Source organism: Rhea americana, unplaced genomic scaffold (assembly GCF_003343005.1).
Source record: "Rhea americana isolate MKP2758 unplaced genomic scaffold, rheAme1 scaffold_36, whole genome shotgun sequence".
NCBI classification, from domain to species: domain Eukaryota; kingdom Metazoa; phylum Chordata; class Aves; order Rheiformes; family Rheidae; genus Rhea; species Rhea americana.
The window spans coordinates 4,158,476-4,177,946 of record NW_028186490.1 but is presented as its reverse complement, the minus strand read 5'-3'; the positions used below and the strand labels follow the sequence as shown (position 1 = coordinate 4,177,946).

Below are 19,471 nucleotides of genomic sequence, written 5' to 3'. Positions count from 1 at the left end.
AATAAGACAGCAAAGCTCAAGTGTCATTAATGCAAGATTTGGGGCTGTGCTTTGCAATAGAAGAGAACAGTTGACAAGTTTTTAATCATAAAAAGTCACTTTTTAAAGCCACTTTAATTGTTTAATTGATGTTCTCTAATGCTTTGAGGAGAAAATACAGAATTTTTTTTAGTAGTTTTTAAAAACAGAAGTTTTTAATGCATGTCCAGCAAATTCTGTGTTATAAAATGACAGAAAAATAWAATGATTTAATTTGGGAACTGAAATCAGCAGATTACTTCTCAGACTTGTTCAGAGAAATATGGCTAAGAGAGAGGTCCATTTTTGAAYGAGAACTGCACTGTAAGAAGTTAAGTAACACAAATCCTGCTGTTGTCTTTCAGCACACGTGTTGTACTTGTGTATGTATTGTCCTGGTTATCCTCATGGTAATATTGGAAGAGTTTCCAGTTGTGAGAAGAATATGTGTAGGTGGGGCCCTAAATATATGAAATTCCTTAACTAGAATATAGGGAATRTTTTTTGGCACTCACTAGTTGAGAGAATCGGAAAGCATTGATGAAGCCGTATTACTACTGATTCTAAATACTGTGCAAGTGTTCTGCAGACATCATATAGGTATTGGTCCATGWTGTAGAAGAAAATTGTGTAATTTCGTTTTTTAGGGTACTTGAGATATTGATACATTTTGCTTTTAGAGTTATTTTGGGAATAGATTCTTGGGTCTTTTTTTCATCCCTTAATTTCTTCCCAGCCTCACAGAAAATAGGCAGAGCTTTGCAATTCTGAAGTTGCCTTGACTAGAGAGTAAAAGGGAGTATTATGCCTTTAAAAAAAAAAAAAAAGAAAAAGAAAAGAAAAAAGAAAAAAGGCACTGTATTCTCTGGAATTGTTCTCTGGTTGAATGGACTTTGTGCAGTACTGCTATGTTAGGTTGTATCTGAGAGTATTGTCTAGTCTGCATGTGCTCATTAATAAAGTAGTGTTTATAAAATTAAATGTGTATATATAGAATATACTGTGTAGTTSACCTTGTAGCTGTATCTGGCAGTATTTTGAGTTTTTTTCATTTTTGTTCTTTTTTAAATTGTGTAAATACACTATGGTTTGTGTAAATACACTATGAGTTGATAAAGTATAAAAGAGAATTTCATCCCTGGGTAGTAGGTAGAAAAATTATTTATATAGCCATCCAGTCATGGTCCTTAGAGGATATCTTTGCCTTTTTTTTTTTTAATCTTTTTTTCAAAGCTCTGTGCTGTCAGTAACTCTTCACTTAATAAAATAGTACTGTCATAAAAACTGTAAGTACCTTTTCAGTAATTACTTTTAGCATATTAATTACTTTAATACTTTGTCTTATACATTTGAAATGTGTAAATTCTGTATGCTGAGTTCTGAACTTGCAGCTCTTCAGGGACAGTATCTGAGCTATTCTCCTGTTACCTAACTCAGCAGGGTCTGTTCATAAAATACTGAACAAAAAYAGTGCTGGTTCCACAGACCGAATTACTCTATTGAAGACGTTTGGGTTATTTTTTCCCTCTGAATCTCCATCTGTCTATGATTTCTCGGTTTTTTAGGTGCAGAAGTATACTCCAGCAAGCGAAGAGCATCTGTCCCCAGACCTACAGGAATGGGCCCCGTATTCGCCAAAGCGTCCCGCCAGGCACAGCGATGGCTTTGTGCCTTCCTCCTTATATGCTGGAGGCATGTCAGCAGGTGCGTGACAGTGATTTGGATGACAAGATTTGTAGTGTCAGTGTGGTTCTCTTTGCTCAGGTCAGAAATATTTCTGATGTGAACTATCTTCATTTTTGATATCCTGAATATCAAGAATTCCCTTCATTTATTTCTTCATCAAGTAAGTTGAGCTAGAGTAATAGTAGTATTCTGGATACCTGCCCTAGCATTGGATAAGATATTGTATTTACTTGCTAGGAATGTCCAAAGGATGCTGTCCACATCAGGGATCGGTTGTGCTGCATCCAGAACAAAAATGATGCAAAAAATTTGTTCCCATGGTCTGTTGTAAAATATATTTTCAGATTCTGGTCCCTTAATGTTCTATAAGGAAATTAAACCTGTATAAGAACTATCAAGAAACTCAAGCTACTCCTGGCTGAAGGATTTGTGCTTCATCAAAAGCTTTCTTTGCACAGAAACTTGCGTATTTTTCATGAGCAGAAAATAAAGTGGTGCAGCCTATGTATTAGGGAGATAAATAATACTTGCAATATTTATAGAAGCAAAACGTAAGTGAAGGCATCCCAGGTTTTAGACACTCTACTTCTGAAATACTTTCAGAGGAAATACCTGATGTTCAGAAAGTGCAAYATAGTAGGTACTACCCACTACAAATCATATACCTTGAGTATCTTTACTGCTCAGATTGATTGTGACCTTAGTCTACCCAAATTAAAGACAGAATGCCAGTGTGCTTGAGGTACTAACCTGTTGAAGAAGAGAACCACAAGTAGCTCACACAAATCAATGTATTTGAGTAAAACAGAAAGAAGTTAACCTGTTGTTTCAGTTGATCAGACAGTCGTCAGCAGTGTTGAAGTTTGCGTCAACAGGTTTCTTGTAGGCACAGAATGATGGAGTGCTTCAGGAGTTTCTTAGGCTGTTACTTTGAACTGGTCAAGATGCTTTTGATCAGACCTGGTAAACTTGCTGTGAAGTAGATCATTCGATCTTTAGCATAGTTACCTTTGGCAGTTGCTTAGAGAACATGGTTTTCAAATGAAGACAATATTGATTTTATGAATTTATCCTCGGTTACAGAAAGACTCAAACTGCCATAGGTTTTGGAAATTATGGAAGACTTTTTCTTACTGAAAACCATGAAGAGAGTAATGGACTGTGTRGCTGGAAGGAAGGACAGCTTCAAACCCCGTTATCTCATTCATTTTACAGAATACAAACACATAAGCTAGCTCAGGACAAAATAATCGGGCGTTTTGTTACACTTCAGCATGAATACAGCTTTTATACTATTTGTTCATTACGTGCTTTCTCAGTTTAATGATAGTAGAAAAAGCGTTATTATTTCCTCCTGAGAAGTGGCTGAAAATTTTATCTTGTTTAACTCTTAAATGCATCTTAACYTAATCAAGCCATACTAGTTAGACAGTATACTTGCATGTCTCAAAATGTGAACAAGTTTTTGCTATTGTATTTAATTTATTTGAGAGGAAATTGGTCAAGCAGACTTCTGAGTACTGAAGGATAAATGTACTTAAAAGCTTGAGAAAAGAGTTTGATAAATAAACGTGGTAATATTGTAATTTAAAGCCATAAGACATGCCAGAAGTATGAGTCTTTGAGCCAACAGAAAAATAAGAATGACTTGAGCTGCAGTCAGTTCAAATAGCAAATAAAAATCTGCCTTCGTGTCTTGACAGTTCAGAGGAGTACAGAATTGTTGTTGCTGAATACAAATGTTTGTATTCGAACTAGAAGGCAGAGAAAATCTTATAGCTACTAATGCATTTTAAATTGATGATATACCGTCAACTTCATTTTTTTTGTAATATAGGTTATTCACTTTATTACTGAGCCATTACAGAATTATAATCCCACTTTTAAATATACATTTGGTAGTTAAATGGTGTGGAATGACACTAACAATGTATTTGCTGCTAATTTATATTTATAGATGTATGTACRTACATGCAAATATATTGCCATACATGATTATCTAAAAATGTGTAAACATATTTACATTCTGTAACTTACATTTATGCTAATAATGTTGCTAAGTATGTATTTTTATCACTTTTAAACAGGTACTGTACCAAGAAGCTTAGCGCCATGCCCTGCAGTAACTGCTGTCATGAGAAATCCCATCTATACTGCTTGGAGTCATAGAGTTCACACCAACAATTGCCCATCAGTTGCCAGCCAAATATGCCATCAGCATCTGCATCCCAGGTGTCTTGAAGTTTATATCACCTTTAGATTTTTTGTTTATAAAGATGTTAAGGTGAAATTGCTTCTGCTGGCTTATCCAGTACACAGTAAAACGCTGCTGTATGTGTGTGCTCTTTTGACCAAGGGTTCTCAATACTGTTACTACACAGAAATGATGTGCTAATTGCTTTCATGTTTTTCAGTAACTGATTGGTTGGGTTTTCCTCCTGTTTCACTAGATAGATAGTGTAGGCAAAGACATTTTTTAATGAACTAATTTTTAATTCATTTTCTTTTCCTTGCCTAAACAAATTAAAAATTTCCCCCCTTTTTTAAAGCACTTTATTCTCCTCCTGTTTTCTCTTGATTCGTAAAATCGTTGGACAATTAGGAAATAGGAAGGAGGAGGGGGAATATATGTTTTATTCAGTAACTCGAGGATAACCAATTTTTTTTTTCCAAATTTACTGTTTGCTGAGATATGTTGCCTTGTCGTAACTGTTGCCACCTCCTTTACTTCTGATGTAGTGCTCAGCATCAAGGTCGGCTGAGTCTAGACCTAAGTCATAAACACTCCAACGAATACTCTGAAAATTCACGTACGCGAGCATCTCATGGATCAAATTCATTACCGTCCAGTGCGAGACTTGGTAAGTAGTTTTTCTGAAAATTTCATGAAWCCTATCTATTGGGGACAAATAATAAATGGAGAATTCCTTGCTTATATAYACACTAGCAAAGTCTAAAAGGCTCCWTGTGTTTCTTCACTTCATTTTTTCTGGCTTAACAGCAAATGGTTTTCTTCGGGAGTAGACAAGTTGAATTCACTCTTTACAGTCTCTTTGAAATGCTGAGTGTGAGTGATGCAAAATTTTCTTTGCAATAACTGCTGTTGTTGGAAAGTACCATTGTAAAGATGGTTCCTTGAGATAGAGATAGGAAGAGAAAAGGAAAGCACCTCCACAACTAAGAWTATAGGGTGACTGATCACCTGATGTGAACTGTATTGTTGGAAGATAAAAGTTGCACTTATTTTTACTTGATTGACAAGTAAGATTTTTTTATATGCCTATCCTAGCAATATCAAAACAAATGCATGATTTGTAGCAGTGGAATCATAGAACTTCCTTCTTTTTAAATTACATAATATCTCTCTGTGTGCATACCTTCTTGTGATGCATCAGTGACTGGCAGTTGCATCTGAATGCAGTATGGCAACTTTGTAACCACAACAAAATGGTATRTTATTAGGCTTTTCAAAACTTTTTATATCTTGCTCAGCCAAGCAGAAATKAATTAGAATATTTTAAATCCCTTTCAGAAAATCCCATAGATGCTTAATAACTTATATTAGGCTCTCACTCAGAGTTCATACTGAATTGCATTTGATTAAAAAAAAATACTCTTAGGTTTTGATGCAAGAAYGCATAACGCATATATATTCTATGTAGTGGTATTATGCTGTATTTGTACTGACTTTTTGAACAAGACAGTTTACTGGAAATGTCATACACAGTATTTAAGGACAGTTATAAAAGCTTCCACGTCAATGCAGAGATCATTTTAATGGTCATTAAAGAAGTAGAGTCTAAATGTATTTTTTGTTCARTGTCATTGCTCTTATATTTGCCAAATTGTTACATCCTCGTCTTGTAAAATAGGTTCCTCGAGTAACTTGCAGTACAGGACGGAACGAATTAAGATCCCTTTAACACCAAGATATCCGAGGTCCATCATGGGCTCTGACAGAGGTAAATCATTTCATAATATATTTTATTTGTAATGCTTTTAATATTGCCAGTCCAAAGTCATTGTGCCTGCTGAATTAACCTGCACCAAAATCTTAAGAATGTCGTAACTTTACGAAGGTTAGCAAATTTATGTTTTCCCACAAAAAGGTGAAGAAAAACTTTTAAATGAAAGCAAATTTTTCTGTTAGTTGATTCTAAGATATGGCACACCAGAAAAATTGGACACAGAAGAGAATATGCATTGCTGTGTGTTTTACAGTTCTTGTGTTCTTCTGGAATGGTATCTTAAATGTTTRACAGAGAAATAGCCTGCGTTTTTTTAAAATTCTCTAACAGTGTATTATTTTGTGTATTATTGTATTAGGGATTATAGAGTATATGTTGAAATGCAATGAAAATATTTTAGTACTTCACTGTAACAGTAGAAGTGCTTGARAGTTGTAGAACTCAGAATTTCATTACAGTATTTGGATGTCCTGTAGCCTTGGGGGCGTTGTATGTGGCAGTTCTCCTAACCAGGCAAATGTGATGCCTATGACTGAGTTTCAGTTGTGATTAGTGATTTGAAATGTATTTTCTGTAGCTTTTTCACAGGGAGGAAACAACTGAACGTTTCTGTCAGGAAACTGTCAGGCATCACTAGCGGTTTCTTTTGCATGTTGAATATATGTGGTGTCTTTCATTATGTTGCTGTAGCTCCCCAAACTGTAAGAGCTGCATGATGCTAATAACTGACAATTGTTTATTTTTTCTTAGGCTCCTTGTCGCACTCTGAATGTAGCAGTCCCAGCTTGATAACTCCTCCACAGTCACCACTTAACTTGGAAACATCTTCCTTCACCAGCAGCCAATCTCAGAACTCCCTTGCCACGTTACCTAGGATTTCTATTAGCCCAGTATCTATTGGAGAACGTAGAAAAGATAGGTAAGGTCCCCATGTTCTCTAATACAAATATATCTGATTAAATCTTGTATAATTATTTATTGGATTGAAGGAATGTTAACAGTTGATTTCAGTGACAAAAATGTAGGAACAGAGATGTGTCTCAGATCCTGTTTCTTAATGGTTTTTAGTTTTTTTTTTTAAAAAAAACAAAGTAGGTAAGAGATCTCTAGATTTTTTTTTCTTTTTTGTTCTTTTTTTTTCTTCAGAACCTACGAGCAGAGCCTTGAGTTTAGAAAACCAAGGAATTCATAAGGGTTTTTTTCCCCGTTACTTCAAAGCCTTATTTATGTTAGGCTTGTTTTTGACTCTAGAAAACCAAATAAAATGAAGATTAGCAAGTTCTGGTAGCCAAAGATCAACTGCCTTAGCATTGTAGAGTGCCTGCTCTAACCACTGTGCCTAGATGTGAAAAAAATGAGAGCCTAGCTGTGTAGAAGTATGTCCATATGTATAGACTYAGTTTTACAACTGTGACTAATCCCTTTAGCTCTACTGAGACCACTACTAGCAATGACATTAAGTACATATGTAGATGTTTGYGGAATATGATAATTTTTTTTTAGTTCATTAGCTTGATGTTTTAATGACGTCCTGTATTTCATGATGCAGATTTCAAGATACTATTGCTTATGGTGTCAGTCTKGGGTATTTGGTTTCCTTTATCATAATCTGGCTAGACTAAATATGTGAAACAATTGCAGGAATCTAAATCAGACTTTTGTTTACTCTAATGCCACATGCCATTCCAGTAGTGTAAAGGAGTTATGATATGTTGGACATTTATGTGGACTTCAAAACCCTTCTATATTGCCTGATTTGTATAAAAGGGCTTAGTGTTCTGAAGACCTGATCATAAAATGTGAATGATAAAGTAATAAGGATATTCTGTATTCCAAGTTGGACTTATTCATAAAATGTTATACGAAGTTATTGTAGTGACATTAGGTATATACTGTGTGCAAAGCACAGTGTTATTGTTTAAGGAAATACAGTGTGTTCTTTGTGGGCTTTCATTCTTCTTACTTCAGCATGACTTGTACTGCATGTACTCAATTTATGTGTTCTCAAACAAATGCACATCTAAAGTGTGAATTCGGAGTTGGATTCCTCTTTTGCGTGACTAATGAAGTGAAACATTCTATTGGAAAAGCTAGTTTTTTGACAGTCTTTAGCAAATACATATCAGCTTATCTTTGGGAAGTAAAAGAATTCCCATTAAAGATTCCCTTCCAACCTCAACCATTCTGTGATTCTGTGATGCTCAGAAGATTGATGTTTAGTGAGGTCTCAGCCCTTTTGCTGTTGCTGGTCATACGTATGATCATTTTAAAATATTATGATTACAAGCTCAAAAAAAAATCCTCTTTTTAAAATAGGCACTTTACTGATCACTTTTCTAAATTAAATRTATCTTAAGAAAATGTTTTAGGATGTGCTTAGTAGATGCTTATATAGCATTATAAATGGTTATTTAGTCTCTCTACACCTTCTTTTCCTCACAAAATACAAGTAACTAACTTGGCCTTTCCCCAGATAATATAGTATATACAAAAAAATGAGTGTTGCTGTTTGTTCCTCTTTTTTTTTTTTAAGAGTAACAATGTAACTGAGAATCAAAAAAATCTGATAAATTAGAACTTTTTTCTGATCGACGTTTAGTGGTTCTGGCAGGCAGTCTGAATGTAGCAGGAGAGGGCACTTCACTTGATTTTTAACAACACCTGTCAAGTAAGATGCTTTTTCAGACGTTACTGTTCTGTTCTACTTTTTTATTGACTCTCTACTACATGCTTTATTAATTATCTTTAATTTTGAGTCTACTAGCATCCCAAGGTACAATGCTGTGCAGTTTTTATAGTTGTGATTCTTACTCTTCCCTTGCAAAAAAAAAAAAAAAAGCATGTGATAGACTGTTAGAAAGCAGCAGGTATAGTAAATGAAGATCTTTAAGGTATAATTTTAGATTTCAATGATGTCAAATTGTTTAATAAATACTATTTTTCCACACAATACCTAATCACATTATGATGTTAAGAAAGATGAGCTTTACCTTTAACACTGTGGTTTACATGATCAAAACAACTAGCAAATGTTTTTTATATATGTGTGTGTGTGTGTGTGTGTATATGCACTCATAACTTTCTGTTATAAATTAGCACAGCTTGTTAGCACGGCATACATAGACAATTCTTTTATACGTTAAAAACTTGGAAGAGTCCTCGGCCCCTACTGCAGAAGACGGTCAGAGCCTGCAGCAGTAAGCATCATTTCTGAGTTGATGCCCCCTCCTTGTTTTCTTTTGTGGTGCTGCTGCCCCAGCCCCTGGCAGTCTTACCCCTTTGCAGAGGTATCCCGTGCTTAGCCCGTCAGCAGCCTGCCCAGCACCAGTGTTGGTCATTCAAGTCCAGTTAACTCCTCTGCTCTCAGCATAATTAAAATAGTTTCAGCAGTCCGCACAACTTCGAGCGCGTCTGCGTGGTACGGTGAAGCGTTGGGGCAGCACACGCTCGGCTGTGGGCGTCACACTTAAAACTCGCCTGTCTGGTGAAGCGTGGACTGGCATCCTCTCTGGAGGAGCTCACTGGGCTTGCCAGATGTTTTGTCCCACTGCTCAGAAAGCAGCAATCATGTGAATGAGACAAGTGCTGCCGAAAGAAGGCAGTTTGGGGGTGGCAAGGTTTTGTTTTTCTTCTGTATGATCTATTCTCTTGTTGAACTTACTGGTGTCTGTTATTACTGTGTGTCTTTTTAAGTGTCKTCTTCTCAAATCTTCTGCATCTTTCAGATATCTGTTCCGTAATAGATCTTTTCTGAGAATCCCTGTGGCTCCTAGGCCTAGGTTCTCATCACTAAGGAGTTTGAGGTTGGCCTCATATAAGGTTGTCTTTCTCAAGCAGTATTGCGCACTTTGTGCTATTTTACATGTTTGGATAATTTCCCTGAGAAAATTTTGCATGGTAATTGTAATGCTACCATGCAAACTGCTGTCTTAATGGCTTGAGTTTGCAACTGCTTAATTTTTGTTACTAATTTATGTTTCCCTGCATACAAATACAAAATCTGATATTCTGTATTGTTATTTTTTTGTTTTACCACCGTATCATTTATGATGTTTATTTCCGCTAGCAATAAAGACTCCCAGCATTTTTAACTGTCATGTACCTTTCTGGAATATGGTTTGTAAATTACGTATTATATACGGTAGTTAAACTATTTTCGTGTAATATGGATCTGGAAGTTTCTTACCTACCAACTTCACCATCATGCTATTTCTAGTTCCCATTTATCATAACTTTTTAAAGCAGTTGTGTAACTGGTATACATTTATTCCTGCCACTTACATTGCATGGTGTTTAAGGAATGCGTTTACAACAACTGACTGTAAATTTTTTTAAGCCGCTATTTAAACCTGTTTTATTATTACAATTCAATAAGACATGAAGTAATGCATGTAACTTTGACATTGTTGTGGTTTAAGTACAGTTTTGTCCAAATCATTTTTAACTGTCTCCTCTAAAAGGCCCTACATGGAAGAACCACGTCATGTTAAAGTGCAGAAGGGTTCTGAGCCACTAGGGATTTCCATTGTGAGTGGAGAAAACGGTGGAATATTTGTCTCTAAAGTAACAGGCGGGAGCATTGCCCATCAAGCTGGCCTTGAGTATGGCGATCAGCTGCTGGAGGTAATTGTTCACTTACTATAGCTTAATGAATCAGTTCAGCTGGCCCCRGCTGCAACTGCTTTCCCCTAAAGGGTATCTTGCAAAAGCTTGTGTGGTTTGAGAAATAACAAGGGTTGTTCTGTATTGTAATGTTCAAGTAGTATTTGTGACTGTTAGTGGCTTTTGTGAGGTTTAGTTACAAAAAGCGAGTTTTGATGATAGGYTTGCATTGCATCTTACATAGACATACTTCAGCTTTAAACTCTGATTTGGGTACTTGACAAAGTCACGGAAGTATACTCTGCCTGACACAGAGAGTAGATATATCAGGCAGCTAGCCTGTACTAAGTTTCCTACTGTTATTACAAAGTCATATCAGTTCCTGACATAACTAGTTTTAAAACAATTGTTTTTGCCTACAGTGTTAGGCAAGCCTGTGGAGGTGCRTTTTATAAAGTACAGAGCTGCTTTGTAAACGTACCTGCTTATGCACGTGTATTTTATGTCTTCTCTTGTCTTGTGTGTGGATGATAGTGCAAAATGGATCATGAATCCAAATTCATCTTTAAATTCTGATTTTATTTAGATTAGTGTTGTGAACCAACTTGCATCTAATCCATGATATTGAAGCATAAATTAATGGCAAAAATTGCCCATGAACAACCTTTTAGAAACTATTTGGAAATCATAACACAACTCAGAATGCTTATGTCTTTCAACAGTAAAAAGRCTTTTTGTCAGGTTACCCTATATTTTAAAATTACGATTCCTTCCAAAGAGTAATCAAATGCTAGGAATCATTGTGTAGCAGTACTTCCATYGTCCTGTTCACTCCAGTGGAAATAAGGCAGCATTTAGAAGTTAAACTAATTAGGAGATTGAAAGAATGAATTTGCCAATTTCCATTTGAAAATTTGACATCCTGGTTTGTGGGTTTCTTCTTTTCCTAGTTTAATGGAATAAAYTTGAGAAATGCTACAGAGCAACAGGCTCGACTGATCATTGGGCAGCAGTGCGACACTATTACTATTCTGGCTCAGTATAACCCTCATATGTATCAGCTTGGCAATCATTCACGATCAAGGTAAGGCTAACTAGCCTTTGAAAAACTGCTCTCAGGTCTGTGCAGCTATCTCGTTAGTAAATAACTCTGTACAGATAACATTTACAAACATTTGCTGATAAGAAGTACGACTACTTAGAAAAGTAATGAGCTAGTATAATGCACTTATCAACAGACAAATGCTTGATGCACTTCCTATTGTTTTTTCTTTCCTATTTGGACATACTCTTCAGACACAAAAAGCTAAAATCAAAGGTCACTTCTTCCTGTGGAGGTTCAAGTACTTAAACTAGTTTTTAAATATTTCAGAGTTCAGGGATTTCCATAAACTAATTTGAAAATGCATATGATTTAGTGAAACTATCCTTCAGATTTTGATGCCTGATCACACTTTAAAATTGAATTTTGTTTCTTTCTTAGTATTATGGAGAATTTGTGTTACTTGCAATGCTGTTTCGATCGCAGGTGTCTCTCTCCTGCCGATACTTGATTTGGAGCCAAATTAGCAGCTTTGTGCCTGTATAGAAAATCTTTGGCACTGGTGAAACATTAACCACCAACCTTTTATTCTGTTTTCCTGCTAGTTCTCGCCTCGAACCTGTGAGTAACCATTCCACCCCTCAAGACAGTGGAGCTGCAACGCCTGACAATCATTCCATAATTGACACTGTGAGCGAGCAGGATGAAGGAACGATGACGCCTCCATCCAAACAAACCACACCAACGACAAGTCCCCGCGATTCCTTACGGTAGAGTGAAACTTCTTCCCCTAAGCAGGGGAAAAAAAAATGGCAGGGTGAATGTGAAGGGTATAGAAAATGAAAGTGTGCTTCTGTCAAGGCTGTGGTGGGTTAAAATAAGTCAGCTGACRAATTAGCTGGGCTGAGGATGAAAATATGATTTCAGTCTGTTCTTGAAATGTGAGGGTCTGTAAGGAGTGAAGAAAGTGTAAGACCAGATTGTTTTGATTCAAGTCATCTGCAGGTAACATGAAGTTTGTCTTATAAAACTGTGTCTGTAGGTAACCTACTTTGAATAGTAATTATGTAAATATATTCTGTTTAGGTGGCCAGTTATGTGTATACTCTAATGCATGTTTTTAAAAATGAAGCACACGTGTTATTTCTCCCTATCAAAAGGGGCCCTGTGGACGTGAACAAAAGGACCTCTGAACCTAGAACTGTTGTTGTTAAAAAATCCCAGGTGGATCTGGGGATCCAAATATGTGGTGGAAACCTGTATGGAATATTTGTGTTGGATGTAGATGACGACAGCCCAGCAAAAGGTCCTGACGGGCTAGTGTTGGGTGACATGATACTTGAGGTAAGTTATTAATAAAACTGCAGCATACTGACAGAATTTCTAAAACAATATAGACAGAGAATTGTACAAAGACTCTCACTGTTCTGGAGTGGGAATGTTCTGTGAATTTTGCGTTTCTGCCATAAACATTGAAAAAGATGCATAACTTTCATTGCAACATGTGAAGAGCTGGATGGTAGTGACCATGTATGAAGAATTACCACTGCTGACAGTGCAAGTTGCCCACAGGTTTGAAGGACTTTGGCATGTGCACTTGGGTTTATAAACAGCTGCTCTTGTACTCTAAATAATAAATATTGAATCTACTTGCTTTAGATGGGAGAAAGACAAGAATATGAAAGACACTGCAAATCACAGAATGTTGATCCTTCTCATTATAAAAATTTAATGAAACTTTGTTGGGGGGAGAAACATGTAATCTGTTTGTGACTCTTTCTTTATCTAAAATGAGAATATTTCTGTATTTGGCAGGTRGGAGTGCTAGGGTGATAAATAGATACGTATTTGAGCTTTTCAGGTACAGCTGTGATGGACCGTATCTGAGCATTGAGACTCTCTCATTGTATCCAGAGGGAGATTTTACTTTGCCATGTTTCTGCCTTCTTTCAGACTTACTCTGTCTAAAAATACTAAATTCTGTTCAGTGTCAATTCTGTAATTTTCAGCTTACATTTTCAAACTTACCAAAGAAGCACAGGTGCTCTCACACGGGTGTTTCTGCTGGGTTCACTTGGGTATTTTGTTTCCCATTCCCTTCTGACCCTCCTTCCTCGCTAGAAATCTTAAGTTTGAAACTGTAGTAGTATTTAGTGGCAAAACTTGCTTGTATATGGAGCCTGCCAGTGGGAAAATCAAGCCCATTTTACGTGCTTTTCAAGCACACTTAATTCTATTGCCTGCTACAATACAGCATCAGACTTGAGAGTGGTTTTCTTTTTGTTTTGCAGTATGGGTCCATTGATATGCGAAATAAAACAGCTGAGGAAGCTTATCTTGAAATGTTGAAGCCAGGAGAAAACATCAAAATAAAGACTCAATACAGACTAGAAGAATTCAATAAGATAAAGGAGCTTCCCGGAGATGGATTCTATATCAGGTATTTGAGTGTGACTGGCAGTGACAGTGTAAGGCTGTTAGGATAATATCCTGACCATCATGAAAAGTAATTCATCAGTTTTACCACACCTCAGAAATTTGAAGTTTACTAATAAGTTTCTTTGAGATGATGGAATATCAGTTGAAGGGCCTGTTTATGTCTTTTTTTCCAGAGCACTTTATGACCGTCTGGCAGAGGTGGAGCAAGATTTAAGCTTTAAGAAGGATGACATTTTATATGTTGATGATACTCTACCACAGGGAAACTTTGGTTGCTGGATGGCTTGGCAGCTAGATGAGAATGCTCAGAAGCTGGAAAGAGGACAGATTCCAAGCAAATATATGTGAGTGATCTATGTAACAAGTTATTTATCTTAGTCTTTAAAAGTCTTGGACTAATGAGATGCAATATAAAAGACTTGCTTACTTCTATCCTTTGGGGAAAATATTAATTTTTAGATATGTTATTTTAGGGGTGGCATATTTTATTTAAAATGAATTAAATATATTGCTCTATCAATTAATTTTTAGTGCTACTTAAAGTAAGCACTAAATTAAGTAAATTTACTGTAGCAAATGAGAAGTGAAGAGTGCATAGCACCACATTGTGATAGAAGACTCAGTAACTAAAGCAGTTTTTCACAAGAATGCCCTTTACTCCAAGGGTGTTACATTTGGTTTTAGGCAGGGTCAATGTCTTCAATTTCCATCTGTGAACAGAGCTGTTAATATAAAACTGTCTACCAGGATCTTGTAATGTTGATAGAGAGCTTACGTCAAGTTAAGGTGTGTGCAGGAACTAAAAAAATTTTTTTTTATTACTTTTGAAATCACATTAGGTATCATGCAGTGACAAAAGATTTTGTTCTTTTCAAGATTACTGTTTTTCTACTTTCCTTTCGCTTTCCTTCTGATATTTTTTTCTGCAGGTCATAACTGAAAGCTCATCCTCATAATGGGAGCAATGGTATTAGTTGGGATGTTTGGAAGTGCAGTATACACATACGGACGTATAAACATTATTGATTGCCTCATTACTAGAAGATGAAGAGTAAAACTGACTGCATTTTACATGTGTCATGTGGTCAGCATCTTTGTGCTCAGTGATAAATAAAACTGTAAAAAAATAAAATGAAACTGTATTATTTCAGGTTGCTGACAAAAGTGGTTTGTAAGGATGAGTATAATGTGCAGCTTCGTAGAAACAGTGGGATCTTCAGTTCTGTACGAGACTGACTCTTCTAGCTATTAGGTGCATACTGTCTTTTGTGCCTTGGAGAACTTAGCCCTAACTGTCAAAATGGTCAAGCTCTGTGCAATATTTTGATTTGTATTATAGCGTTCTTGCAGAAATGGTGTTAGAGTCAAATTTCAGATGCCTGTTCTTTAATTATTGTTAATTTTCTGTAATGAAGATACTCTTACTAAGGCTTGAGATAAGCATTCCCAGTGGGTTTGAGAATCAGCAGTGATTTTTTTTTTTATCAAAAAGTTTTTTAAAAAAGAAAAAAATAGATACTTTTAAATATAAACCACTTAATCCATTTCACTCTAGGATGGATCAGGAATTCTATAGGAGGCACAGCATGTCTGAGGCAAAAGATGAGAACAGTTCYTCTAAGACTTTGTCAGCAGCAGCCCGGAGGTCATTCTTCAGAAGAAAGCATAAACACAAGCGGAGTGGTTCCAAAGATGGAAAAGATTTACTGGCTCTTGATACAATCAGTACAGACTCCATTCCTTTCTTAGATGGCAAGTTCCTTTGTTATACTTGAGGGGGCTGCCTTCTCTCTCTCTCTCTTTCTTTTTCTTTCTTTTTTTTTTTAATGATGGCAAGACTCTTATGAGTAATGTAGCTTTCTGGTTGGTCTGTATATGAATGAGGAAATTACATTTTAGAAATATAGATTTGTATTGAATGTACCTTAGGTACCTTATTTTTAGCAACCAACAGAGATACTGTATTAAAAAATACACCAGAGTATTTCAAATTAAAACTTGAATTTTATTAGCTTTTAATAGTTTATTCCTAGGTCTATCAGCATTAATGTTTCATTTCCCCAGGGAGTTTGTCTTTTGATGTGTGGTTTCTATCTTCCTTTGAACTGTTCATTTCAGTCCAGGTTGCTTAATTTAGACTGAAATCCTGCTCACTGTTCAGTAAACTGTACTTAATTTGTTTATTGCGCTACAAAAATCACGTTGATTACACCACTTACTTTGATTACAACAGTTACTTCCTGAAAAGAACCTAACAGACCAGAGAAACCAAATCCTGTGCCTTGTTCTCATTTGTAGGAAAGATGGGAATGATTGGTTTTAAGGATTGATGCAAGGGGGAAAAGTTATCACATTCAACTAAAAAAAAAAAATCTGTTTTAAGCTTTTAAGTGGAGAATGTTGCAGTAATGTCTAGTGGAAGTTTCTTATACTTGTCTAGACCTTATCCATGACCCAGGGTTTATTTTCACAGTTACACTGGGGTGCTATTTGAAGAATGCCAAATGAAATGATTTATAAGTAACTTTTTTTCTATATTTTTAGATTCTGGAAGTCTAGCATATCAGCGTGTACAAAAAGTGGACTGTACCTCTCCTAGGCCTGTGCTTATTCTAGGACCATTACTTGATGCCGTGAAGGATATGTTGGTCAAAGAATCGCCTGGAAAATTTTGTAGATGTCCTCTTGGTAAGCATGCCAATCATTCTTGCTTATAGCAAATGATAGTAAYGTCTATGTAAGTGAGCTAAATGCTAGCACAAACCTGGAGAAAAGCAAGAATCTGAATTTGTAGAGATTGTTCTGTAAGTCTCATTCTGCGCCTAAGAAATTGGAATGAACTACAACTCTCTTCTTGTTCCGTGAAATAGAGGTTATGAAAGCTTCCCAACAAGCTATTGAACGGGGTGTGAAGGATTGTCTGTTTATAGATTATAAACGGAGAAGTGGTCATTTTGATGTGACAACTGTAGCTTCAATAAAGGAGATAACAGAGAAGGTGAGTCACATTTTATGGTACAGTTCTTTAAGATTTATAAAATATGGTCATAGTATATGGGGAAAAAGGTGTATTAGCATTGTCCTGCTTTAAAGACATCCAGAGAATGGTTCTCCAGGTCACCATCTTAATAAAATAAAACAAGGTACGGAACAGTTATCTCATTCTGGCATTTAGCTGTTTAAAGATTATTTTATGCATGTTCAGCTGTGGAGAAACTGGACATGTGCATATTCTTTTATAGTATTATTAAGTTAGAAAGTTTTGTTTGTTTTCTATAAAATAGAATCCTGGAGGCGAATGTTAGTTAACAACTATATGTTGCCGTTAGTTTTGTCATACGACATACAGAGCCTTGTTGCTTAAGGAACGCCTGTGTTTCCTTAGCAGATTTGAAAGAGGAAATGAATATGAATACTAAAATTTAGAGGGARAAATGTTGTTTTTTTCTGTTCAATCCGCATTTTCAATTCATTATTTCTCCAAATACTTCTGTATCTGTCTATACACATTTTTAATGCTGTAAATGGAAGGTCTTGCTCTTTTTTCATTTTCTGTCTTTTGTTATAAATTCTTTGGGTACAAATTGATCGGTAGCCCTAATTGCTAGATGGGAAGTGAAATTCTGTTGCAATGATTTAAGTAGGAGAAGAAATGGGGGATTTGCTTGTGTGCTTCTGCTCTGTAACTAAATGAGTGTTTTGCATTTACATTTGATCTTAGGATTGTCATTGTCTGCTTGACATCGCTCCTCATGCCATTGAACGGCTCCACAGTGTTCATATCTACCCTATTGTAATTTTTATTCGCTACAAAAATGCTAAACAAATCAAGTAAGTGTGTGGGTGGGTACAGCTTAGGGCTGTTTATTTTATATTAAAATAAACTTGTACCTTTACTGTTTCTTTTATCCTAGTCATCTTCAATCTCTCTTAAATGTAGAAATTAATGCTATCATAAACTGTGAGGTAAGTGGYCTTAACTCCATTTTGGTTGCATGGGAATAAGTGAATCATTCAAGGAAATAGAACRACATAAATTAAACTGTGTATATGCCAGGAGATATTACAAATACTTTTCAGTCATCGTTCTGTTAAACAGTAAGATAGATGCAAGTGTGATCCATATTTAAATAAAGCATTAAGTGGTGACTATCGCAAAGATCTGTTCTTAATCTCAGTGGGGCCGAGTGTGAGGATGCAGTGTGCTTTTCCCTCTTACAGATCTGCCTAGACTCTGGACTTGTCAACTACCTCCCCTTCAGTGGAGAATATCCTGCTCAGTTACAGCCAGGAATGGGAACAGGAGTTACAATTTCCAGTCCATCCCGTAATATTTTAGTTAGCCTTCACTATTTTAATTGGCAAGAAGTGTCATAATCTCCCTGCATAAGTATTAGAAATAGTTCTGCTAAGAGGCCTTTTACTTGTGCTGTTTCCATTTTGAAAGCTGAAGACTCTTTTTGTGTTTGATCTTTTTGTAATTTTGGTGCCTAGTTGTTTGTTACAGAAATATGTACCACCACTGCCAAACACAGGCAAGAAATCAAGCAATGTGGTGCATTTCAGTATGACTGTAGGATCATGCACTGGAATGATGAATTGAACTGTCATGTGCGGAGCCCTTTTGAAAATCAAAGAGTGGCCATTAAAGCTATTTTCTTTTTTTTTGAAAGTGACAGAGATTGAACTAGACAAGCAAGGGTTTTAGCAGTCATCAAAATAAGATGCAGTAGCATACTGTCTGTGCCTGTTCCGGGCACCAGAGATTTTTCAGAAGAACACTTTTGATTTAGCACAGGTCCTATTGGCATTCTGCAAGACTTTTTAATCCCTAAATTGTAGACATACCCACCATGGCAATGATATTAGCTCAGTAGTGATTTCTACCCCCCATACTTTATAAAATAAAATTGGCCTTCCTTCTTCAATGCTGGAAGGACCAATGCCTCTATTGGGTCAGTACCTACCTATGTCATTGCTAGCTGACTGTAAATTCTGCTTTTTTGAACAGAATCCCCCACTGGTGACCTCAAGCTAGAGCCATAGATGAGAATGCTATAAGCCTTGTTCTGACTGAAGATTTTTAGCACTTGTATTTCTCTGCATTTTAATTATATTTCCTACAGCTAGTATAACAGAAAATCAGTTACCTTCGCGATGACATAGATATGTAAACGTATACTAAAACATCCTTGTTTACAATTTGCTCAATGTTCAATATTTCCTGCCCTTTAAAAGTGCAAGACTGTAGCTTGGCTGTGTGCAGAGACTACTGGAGTGTGTAGGTAAGACAGTATGATTCACGTAAAATGGAAAAAAATGATATTCGTTCTGCCCAAGCACCGTCCCAAGATCTGTGACTTTCAAGGAATGCTGCCTTGCTCTGATAGCAAACGCCAGCACTGGAATGATCCTGATGACAATGCCGATACTGCTGAAGTACAGTAGATGGCACTCTGTGTGCAGGGTTATGCTTGCAAATTAATCACTTTCACATGTACCCAATTGGTGGTAATTACTTCAAATCCATTTAAAATAAATACACTTATGCAATATTTTTCTTTCTTTTTATAGAGAGCAAAAAGACCCAATCTTCCTGAGGGACAAAGTTACACAAAAACATTCCAAAGAACAGTTTGAGACGGCTCAAAAAATAGAACAGGAGTACAGCAAGTACTTCACAGGTTAGTATTAAATCAAAGTTTCACTAAGGACG

General features: G+C 36.2%; 1 protein-coding gene across 1 annotated transcript in view; it reads left to right on the top strand.

Moving 5' to 3' along the window:
- DLG5 (discs large MAGUK scaffold protein 5) overlaps window positions 1–19,471 on the top strand; it is a 70,765-nt gene that overhangs the window by 47,172 nt on the left and 4,122 nt on the right. Inside the window, exons 16-31 of the mRNA XM_085312296.1 lie at window positions 1,584–1,722; window positions 3,792–3,936; window positions 4,444–4,565; window positions 5,577–5,666; window positions 6,423–6,591; window positions 10,133–10,295; window positions 11,225–11,358; window positions 11,922–12,086; window positions 12,477–12,660; window positions 13,608–13,756; window positions 13,929–14,099; window positions 15,311–15,507; window positions 16,300–16,443; window positions 16,626–16,753; window positions 17,477–17,586; window positions 19,330–19,439. Of these exons, the coding sequence (XP_085168422.1) occupies window positions 1,584–1,722; window positions 3,792–3,936; window positions 4,444–4,565; window positions 5,577–5,666; window positions 6,423–6,591; window positions 10,133–10,295; window positions 11,225–11,358; window positions 11,922–12,086; window positions 12,477–12,660; window positions 13,608–13,756; window positions 13,929–14,099; window positions 15,311–15,507; window positions 16,300–16,443; window positions 16,626–16,753; window positions 17,477–17,586; window positions 19,330–19,439 (2,320 nt within the window). The remainder of the gene's footprint in view (window positions 1–1,583; window positions 1,723–3,791; window positions 3,937–4,443; window positions 4,566–5,576; window positions 5,667–6,422; window positions 6,592–10,132; window positions 10,296–11,224; window positions 11,359–11,921; window positions 12,087–12,476; window positions 12,661–13,607; window positions 13,757–13,928; window positions 14,100–15,310; window positions 15,508–16,299; window positions 16,444–16,625; window positions 16,754–17,476; window positions 17,587–19,329; window positions 19,440–19,471) is intronic.